Source organism: Porites lutea, chromosome 2, assembly GCF_958299795.1.
Source record: "Porites lutea chromosome 2, jaPorLute2.1, whole genome shotgun sequence".
NCBI classification, from domain to species: domain Eukaryota; kingdom Metazoa; phylum Cnidaria; class Anthozoa; order Scleractinia; family Poritidae; genus Porites; species Porites lutea.
Window position 1 is genome coordinate 892,465 of NC_133202.1, and position 10,010 is coordinate 902,474.

At 39.4% G+C, this 10,010-nt stretch overlaps 1 protein-coding gene across 1 annotated transcript; it reads right to left on the reverse strand.

Annotated features, from left to right (window-relative positions):
- Positions 1–806: 806 nt before the first annotated feature.
- Positions 807–6,872, reverse strand: LOC140929160 (polycystin-1-like protein 2). The gene is made up of 6 exons (XM_073379030.1): positions 6,771–6,872; positions 5,731–6,369; positions 5,065–5,301; positions 3,148–4,362; positions 2,666–2,825; positions 807–2,251 (listed from the first exon to the last, which is right to left on the reverse strand). The coding sequence occupies exons 1-6, from the start codon at positions 6,870–6,872 to the stop codon at positions 807–809; spliced, it is 3,798 nt and encodes a 1,265-aa protein (XP_073235131.1).
- Between the last annotated feature and the right edge of the window lie 3,138 nt (positions 6,873–10,010).

The window sequence follows — 10,010 nt, forward strand, 5'->3', positions numbered from 1 at the left end:
TATTCTCAGCATTCAGTCACTCACTAAGATTTGGTGAAGTGTATATGGAAACCATTAAAGAAAAGAAAATTAAAAAAAACGAAAAAAAAATTGAGGAAATTCCATCAATTTATATCTGCTATAAAGTTGCTCAATAAAAGTCATCTAATGTGTCTTTGTTATATCTAAATTGGGTTCTTGAACCTCTGACACAAAAATATCAGAAAAACTGATTTGACTGCAAAGTGTTGTTTGCTTTCAACAAAAAGCCCTCAGCATTTCTAAAATTCAATATGACGGACAGTTAAGAAGATCAACTCAGAACAGTCTCAAGTTCTGCACATACGCAGACCGTGAGCCTCTAATTATAGAGCCTCTAATTCTAGGAGATGAATAGAACAGATGCAAAGAGTGGCGTCTACAATAATTGCCACTTTTAATAGCGCAATGATATATGTACTTATAAATACAGCTCCATTATGAAAAGACAGCATCATGAAAAGTTGAAAGCATGCAAACAGTGGCGTCGACAATAACTGTTCTTTAACAGCGTATTGATATATCTACCTATCTATAAGTACAGCACCATCATGAAAATATCTGAGAAGTCAGCAAAGGCATCATTATGAAAAGTGACCAAAGTGTCGCAGTATTAGCTTTCATTTTAGTCATTGTCATAGCCATTAACCAGATTAACAGTGTGGATAGTAACTGCAATCTATGTTACTGTTCAACTACTCTCCCCCACCCCCCCCCCCCCACCCGACACCCGAAAGATGGGTGAGTTGCTAGCGTTGTGTATAACGTCACTTTTTGAGGAGTTGAACCTATTCTTCCAAAATGGTTGGTAACTTTCTTCGTTTTTCGACGACAATTTTGGACATTTGACCTTTTTGCAGAGGATAACATTGTTCCCCATCTGTGTGAGCGTCCATTCTCTTCAGAACTTCACTTAGCTTTTTATCAACGACATAGGCTTGTGGAAGATTACGGATCAAGTCGATGGTCCTTAACTGGTTGCTTATTTGGTCGTAAAACGCAGAAGTTAAAGACAAGTCCACATTATTCGCTTCATGTTGTTCGTTTCTTCTGTTTGGAATTTGGGTCTCTGATGACTCTTGTTCTGTGTTCATCTGTACTGTACTTTTTGCGTCACTGACTGCATCGTCCAAGGAACTGATGAATAAATTCATCAGTATAACAGTTATAATAACGAGAAGAGTACTGACGAAAAGACGTCCAAGGACGGAATGTGCTTCAATGAATTCTTGTATGGGCCGAGCTTTTACTCTCCCTAAAACAATTTCCAGCTGGTAGGAAAAAGCTGGCCAGACACTTGAGTATCTTTTATTTCGTGTCCCAAACAGCAAAATGCCTGAGAGTAGGAATGCAAAGAATGGAACACAGAGAACCATCAAGAAGGAAAAGAATTCTCGTACCCAAATACGCAAGGCTTGGGCGAACACACGTGTATACATATTAAAGTAAGTAAGTTGGAGAATCTTGACGGTTGTAAGAAAAATCATAATGGAGAGGAAAGACTTTTCGATATTTCCCCACAAAACTGCAGTTTGAAAGTTAACTGTAGCAAAGATGTTGTGCCGCAATTTCTGCATACTTTTGGAAATTTGATAAGACTTAATAAAGCTGCAGAGAAGAAGAGAAATTGAGGTTGCAAGGTGTCCAAGGTCAAGCAAGCACCAGCCACTTCGCAGGTAACGCCATCGTTGTTGTAGCAAGGCCATGACTGTCTGACCTGATTTTAAGAAAACCATTCCAATGAAGATGACCAAGCAAAGACCTTGAAACATTTGGAGGATTGAATCCGTGTTGTGCAGCGAAATCAAATCAACATGCATCAAAGGTGTAGCCTGGCCTGTCTGAAGGAATTCAAAAAAGAAGGAACAGACACCTAATACACTGATTGCTGGGTTAAAGAAATTGAATTCTACAATGACAGCTCTTGTCTGACGATCAATCCATTTTCCCAATTGCAAGTGGTTTATGACTGTGTAAGCAGTGTGTGCCTCGTAGCCTAAATCGGCAGCATATCCTCCCCCACCATACCAGGCGTAGTGTCCCCATTTGGGGCTGGAGTTGAGTTCCTCTGATGTTTGGTACACCCATGGAAGGGAGCATTGTTGGAACTGAACTGATGAGTTTGCTTGCTTCAATTGAAACAGCTCTCGGGATTCCCTCCTGGTGGAGTAGCTGTCGTAGCAACTTTGATGCCATGAGTCCACGTCAAGGAACGTTTGCACAGGGCATTGCACTAACAACAAATAGATTACAGCTTATAAATAAAAGTGGGATTGGAGGGGTCGTATACAGGATGAGCCATAGTGATGATTAATTCAAAAGGTACTCTGGTTAAAAAAGGAAACAAACAATTTCGCGCACTATTTAACTTACAGTCTTCTGCGGGGACTGAAGTGAAATGATAAGAGGGTGACGAAATGTTTCTACATAACGAAAAGTGTTACTTATTATACTGTCCAGGGAGTGGGGAAGACCTGTTGTCTGTCATGGATATCCCATGGAATGTCTAGCTTCCGACACCTTCCGTGTTCGTAAACCTAACTTTGTCGAAATTGCACGTAGAGTCATTGTTATACATCATACAGCTCATTAATTTTAATTAAAATAATTCACTCAAACGTTCAGTCAGCCATTCAGTGTAACTTACCTTTCTTTGCTCTCAGCTGGCGCAATCTGATCATTCCAATCCTAGTCGATGTTTGTTCTGCGTTGAGTACTTTGTACTGTTGTATTTCCAGGTTGGTGAAGTACAGTAGTGGAATAAGGTCATGGGCCATCCAATTCCAGAACAAACTTGGATTTGAAACCTGAAAAAAGGATTTGGTTTTAAAAAGTATCCAAATTTGTCTACGTAGTTTACACTAAGCAGATTGCTGTTGCTATCACTACCGTTATTACCACCAGCACCACTATTACTCCGCACCACAACCACCACCATTGCTACTGCTACTGCTCCTACATCGATCTGTTCCTGCTACTGCTTCTATTGTTTCAGGATTATCTAGGAGAACCCTTAACGTTACGACGTGTTTAAACCTGTTAGTGCTTAATTCAAGAATATTTATGGACCTTACTGTGATTGAAAACGGTGCCGAGAATGGTGACCCTGAAATTGAGCAAAGTTTGTACCTTGGAAAAATTCCCAATATGACCATAAAGAGATCTTGCTAAATGGTATCCATTAGAATCTCTGTTTCCATATGAAAGCACTCCGAGAACAACCAGGAAGGTTACATAGAAGATCGCTTGCCTAATGGATAACCGACGTTTAGCTCTGACGACACTTTCTTTCCTCAGGCTTGATTTCTCCCTGGATCTGGTACTTGCTTTCTCTAATGGCGTTTCTTCAAGCCCATAGGAGGATACTGTAGTTGCTTTGCATTTAGAAAGCATAACAGTCAGTGAGACAATAATAACACATTTAAACGGCTGTACAATCAGAATGTCTTCAAAGACAGAGGCGATGACTGCAGAAATCCATTCTTGGCTTTTGTCTTTCCCCCACACGAGACCGTATGAAATAGTTAAAGCTGCGGATGCAGTTGTCATAATTGCAATCAAAATAGAAGTGATGCATATCAAACAAAGACGTGTGCGCTCTCCTTGCAGTCGAGCCAAGGTGTTTTTGAACAACAGGATGAGGACTTGCAAAGGCAAGAGGATAAGGTTGGCTTGGATACTCCCAATCGCCTGTCTCGCAGAAAACTTAAGTGGACCTAAATTAATATTTTGGGGCGACTTTGCTCCCCAGGAGTAAAATGCAGCATTGGTAGCCATTGTACATAAAAGTAATGCAAAACAAAAGGAGAGTCTTTGAACTCTGGTAAAGCTGTCATTTGGAATCTTCGTTATGATCGATAACCAAAGGTGGCCATTGGAGAACATTTCTTTGATGGCTTTTCTTGTGATGTTGCGATTTGAGTGGAGAGGAGTTTGAAGAACTTCGTTAGTGTACGATTCATCCTCCAGGCTTAGCCATGTTTCAAAGATGAATTTCCAACAGTTTCCAGATCTTGTATCTGTAATTTCTATCTCATCTAAATACCACGAAGGGTCCTTGCCTGAATTGTCATGCCAAATACGTAGTGAATAAATGTCTCCTATGTCTTCTTTTAGAGTCATTGTAAACGTTTGTGTAGATCCTCGAGTAAGAATAGTTTTGGAACCGGCTGTACCGTCCTGGTATATATTGATAGTACCACTGTTGCCGTCAACCCCGTGTATAATAAACGAAACGTTGGCAGTAGTTCCTGCACCAAGCCAGACGCCAGTCTTTACGGATATCTGATATGTTGAACCTTCTGATTGTACTGTTCCACCGTTTAAGGATTTGTTATCTTGCAGCTGAAATCAGGAGTAAAGTAATTCTTTGTTTATATGTTTGTATGCGCACCATCCAAATAATCTAATAACCAACAAGTAGGGAGTGTGTGCCTCATCGATCTAAGATCAAAGCGCTCTGCTTTGCGTAACTTTCAGTTGATAGAAGATCTAAACACATGCCATCAGATAGCCTGTTTTAGGCGTTCAGGTCGTGGAGATAGTGCATAGAGATGTTAGCAGAAAAAGACAGGGAAGGGGTGGGCTAGGGGGTCCTCCTTTTTTTACTACTCTCTTACTTCGCGCCGCACTCCACTATCCGAGCGCCTGGAACAGGCTAGCCATCAGATTATAAGTGATAGAAGGTCCAAACGTGCTCCTTCAGATTGCATTTTATGCATTGCAATCATTCTTACCGGAAGTCCAAGCGAATGCGTGCTGGCTACATAAGTGCTGTGCATATCATGCATATTAGCAGGCTGGAGATTAGGATTGCGGTCTCGTTTGATCGAGCGTAATAAAGCTTATGGGGTAGACAAACCATTTGGCCGTTTAATTACAAACGTGCTCGGTACTACGGAGAGAAAAATCCAGCTACGTCGACTTCTGTGCCCCGTTGCCTCCACTAAATGGTAGGGCGAGCAGTGCATAAGGAGTGAGTGCTATTCAAGCCTTACGTTGAACTTATTAAGCTACCTGGTTAAATCGTGGATGGAAATATCTTACCACTGAGCTATCTTTTATGTCAGCTCTCCTGGCCAAAAGCACTACCACCAAGTAAACAAGGAAAGATGTTACTACTGTTCCCAAAACTAGAAATTTGCCAGGTTCTTCTGAAGACGTTAACTCGTGATATACTTGCTCAAAGTTGATTTGATTTGGTGGTACCAGGAAGCCGCCCGCAAAGCTCGTCAAGTGACTGCAAGAGCATTTAAGTGTAGAGTCCTTGATAATTTCCAGTGCCTTAAAAGTAGTAATATAGGGAAATAATTTTAGTCCTATTCTGTGAAACCTTCTTGGCGTCTCTGTTTTGTAATTTTATTATATCAAGAGGAGATTGGCGGACGATTTGAAAAGTAAATGGGAAACATAAATCACTTAATAACAAATACCATTTCTTAGCTGATTTGCACATCACAAACTACTCGATTCGTCCTACTAACCAATAATATGATAAAATAATACAGGGTGAGTAAAAGAATACTTAAAGACAAAGTTTTCATTATAATATGGAAGATCTAACGAAGCACTAGGCAAGATTTAAGCGGATTTCTAGATGTATTCGTATTTGATTTCGGGTTGAGTTAAATGCTTCTCAAAGTCGCAAAAATAGTGTCCGGTCAGTGCGATCTCAAAGCCTGTATCCCTTTAAGAAAAAAATAATTTATTTACCTTACATCCGGTAGTTCTCCATTCAGATTGAATTTGTTGCCAAAAGAGAGAAGTGGATTCGCTCACTTCAAAAGTGTAACTAACTTTCGCTTTCTTCGGGCGTGAAGGAGGTTGTCTGATCTTGATACATCCGTTGTCATTACCCTCCCATTCATCAACGTTTCCAGAACTTTCTGTAACGGCTTTGAAGTCAATATAGAGAACATAATATCCAGGATCGAATGCCCTAAAAGAGATTTTTATTTGATTTTTTCCCTCACATGTGATTCTTCTGCTGTTGAGCCAAGCACCACGTACCCGCTTGCATTCGAGGGGCGGAGAAGTCTTAAGAGGTTCTGCTACTATTATGGAGGAGACGGCAACGTCACTTTCCTCAAGGATTATCCAGATTTCAACCATGGAATTTTCAAACAGAGGTCCTATTTTGTGATGTTTGAGCGTTCTATCTGCTCCGAAAGAAACGTTTACTGGATGACGTGTCTGTCGACTCAGGGGTAGTAAAACAATGACTCCTGGTGTCAGACCAGAAATGAGGATCTTTTTCCCTTCCGCATCACGAATATCTAAACTCGCCACATCTGTTGTTACCCTTTTGGTGCTTTTATCCCAAGTGAAGGGATTGAAGGGTGTACTCCACATCTAGGAGAGAAACGTTCACCATAAAAAAACTATACGGTAAACTATAAATTTGATCATACAAGCAATAATAATAATAATAATAATAATCATCATCATCATCATCATCATCATCATCATCATCATCATCATCATCATCATCATCTTCATCATCAACTAGTATAAGAGAAACCAATTTTAGTAGATCGAATCTGTGATTTGATCTAATTAATAGATACGTGCGCCAGTCTGTCTTAAATAACCAACATAGTTGTCGAATAGGCTCCCCTGTAAAGTTAATACCAAGTTATTGTTTCCTTTAAATAATGAAATTTTTCCATATGCCACTACAGCTCACAACACATTCAACCCTGGCCAACAGTGACAAAAATATAGTGACAATACGGAAGGTGGATTTATCGTACCTCTAAAAACAGAACGTAGTTGTCGTTCATTTTGCTCAAGACTTTGTTGAGATCAGGGATTATAAAGCTGCTTCTATGTGCATTAAGTCTGTCTGTAACCATGGTGAATGTCTTTTTTTTGTATAGAAACCACCGTTATGCTAAGATATTTCGATGTGAAAGACATGTTTCCTGGGCGCTTTTTCAATGATAGGCGAAATCCTTCAATCATATGACTCTTCAAGGATAGGATTTTTTTGGTAGTGTTGATTTTCTGAGGAGGGAATATCAAAAAAAATTAGAAAATAAATTACCTAGGTGAAGATAAGAAAGTGCTCCCAAGGACGCGCAAATTGAGCAGAGACTTGCGTAATAAATGTTGGCAGTTAAGTCAACAAATGTATAAGACGATGTTTTCCCGATCCCTTGATTGAAAAGAGAAGTAAAAAAGGGTTTTCAATGTTTTGATTGTATTATGGCGCCTCTTGAATCGAGGATACGTGAGGATAGTGTCACCTAGAAAAAAATTAGTTTCATAGAGGTGGAGGGTGTGTTTATCTTAGGTGTTTAGTGGGCGCAATCACGGACGCATGAGCTGCTGAGCTATCAGCTTGACAAGTCTTAAGTTATCCAGAGGTCGCTGGCAAGTATCTTTTCCCTCTTTTACTCTCTGATAAGTTGCGCAAAGTTAACGCTGCGTTGGAAATGTTTCCGACTCAACGCACACTCAAATCTGTTAATGATTGGTGATACAGAGGTAGTCGAAGAGTCCGCAAAGAGGATTTGTAAGTAAAATTTTGCTGAAGAGAGTTTCAAAAACGCGACTTAACAAATCAATCGCGTTGTTGCATGCACTATAGCAAGGTCTCCCTCTGAATAATTTTTAAGAATTTGTTTTCAAAGACAAAACTTAATGTGACTGCATACCTTTTTCTGTAGGGGCTTGTCTTGATTTGTGAAATGAACATCTCTTGAACTTATCGTCAATAGTTTTCCAATGCTGTAAATTATGTTTTTCGTCAGCAGAGTCAAAGTTGCGCCAGATTTTGATGTAGTTGCTCTATACCGTTCGCGCACATTTGCAAGCAGTTTTTGCAAAGTCATATGCAATACCTGCAAAATTTCAATAGTTGAAAAATACTAGAACACAGTCAAGTTGAAATGAATTGGCCGAAATGGGAATTTTAAGGGATTTTTGGTTGGCGCCCGTTGACAGTAATTCTATGAAGTAGAAGTAGGATAATAAATTTATGTACTTCGTTGAAGGATAGGGCGGATTTCTTAAATAAGATTTCCGCGCATTTTGTTCATGAGATAAAGATAGAAAAGGCTATGACGTCATCGGTGTTATGTATTCTCTGCAAGGTAATAAGATTCCCCCACAATACACTCTTTTATTCAGTGGAAAAATTATATTCCCAAATCTGCCCACAATAAACATGTTCTCGAGGTACCTACTTAGTATTTCCACTGTTATCTGTGAGTTAATAAAATAAAATGATAACTTACAACGAAATCAGTCGAATTTATTTCCAGCCGATCAACTATGGAACCAATAAGCAATGAAATCGAAAGAACATCGTTGATAGTTTCCAGTTTTTGTCTTGAAAGAAAATCAAAAATTGGCGTTTTAATCTGTGAAAGAAGACGATTACAGTTTGAATTAAAACAAAACAGAAGACAATATCTATTAAAGAATTTTCTATGATATAGCTGACCCTCCCGTTTCTCTAAAACGGAGACTCTGAGCTGGCAACATAGCAAAACCTTTGGCGTCAGTGGTAGTCGAAAATATTGACCACTACTTTGCTTTCCAGTACTGGATTAAATATGAGTGTCTTGGTTGTTCTATATAAAAAGTCATTAAAAAAAATTATCCCCTCGGAAACCACGGTTTTATACTGTCCTTATCCAAGCTGGTTGGCAGGATTGAAGTACGTTAACCTTATTGGAGATGCTGTTAGTGCAGACAAGACACACGAAAACAATGAGTTTTGATAGTACCAGTTTACTGCATGGGCAGAAAGTAGCCATCTATTTTGAACATTTTACGTAATTAGAACAGATTTCTCTCTAACCTTGTGACATTTTTTGAGATCTGTGTAATTAGATGTCAAACGTTCTAACGTCACCAGAAGAACCAAACTTGCATTCTCACTCTGGTTTAACTTCCTAATCCATTCATCGCATTTTTGTGAAGAAGAGGGTCGAACCTAGTGAATCATAAAATAGTTTCTTTAATTTATTTTTTAATGAAACTTATTGTAACTGTAATATTATCTTTCCTCGAGGTAACTGTTGATTTGGCCTTTTAAAAATCCATTATTTTCTATTCAATAGACCTATTCGGCTAACTCAATGTTGTTCCTAATTCAAACCATTCGGGGATAAAGCGTTTTGTTTCAGGCATTTGCATATCATTTAAATGTGATAACCACATTATAATGCAAATGTTCAGTGTAGCGGCCAAAAAAGGAACCCTTGAGACATGACTGTATCAATTTGCTGCTTAGTACAAAGAGTCTTTTAAAACCCTTTTGGCTTAGTCAACGTCAATCAAAAAAGCGACCTGTGGACTAGTGTTCTCCAGTTAATGGAAGTAGGATAGTTCTGTTAATTTAGTGCTTTTTCTAATTGCTGACCGCACTGAGCCCCTTATTTTTTATCAGAGCTGGAAGGGTTCCTAAGATGTTTGACATGACTAAGGGTCTCTGTTATCCATGATTCGATTCTTGGTAAAATAATACTTATAAATCTTACAGATGTTTGTTGCCCCATTCTGAAGGTAATTAGTTAACAATCAAATTATGCCCTAAAGCACACTCACCAACTCCGCGGTATGGCCAGTACCTTACGCATGCGCAAAACCATATCATGCAGGCAGTGGCAGCCATGGACAGCTGTTTCGCCCTTATTAGGGCACATCAGCATGTCATAGGCGTCGAGTCAATGAGCGGGGGTAAAAGTGAGACCGTGCTGGCTATGCCATGCTGATGAGACGTAACAAGAACGAAACAGCTGTCCATGTCTGCCACGTTGCACTGCCGGGGTGATATACGGTACTGTCCATACCGCGGAGTTGGTAGTGTGTGCTTCAGTTCATAACTGTGATCTTACATTTAGTATTCATATAAATATCGAGTCCATAATTCGCAAAAGCCACACCTTGATCAGGCATTACCGTCACTCTAAAAAGCCCTTACCGAGACATTTAATTCCTGTTTTATTGTTGCTCCATTTACAAAATGGATTGTCGTAATT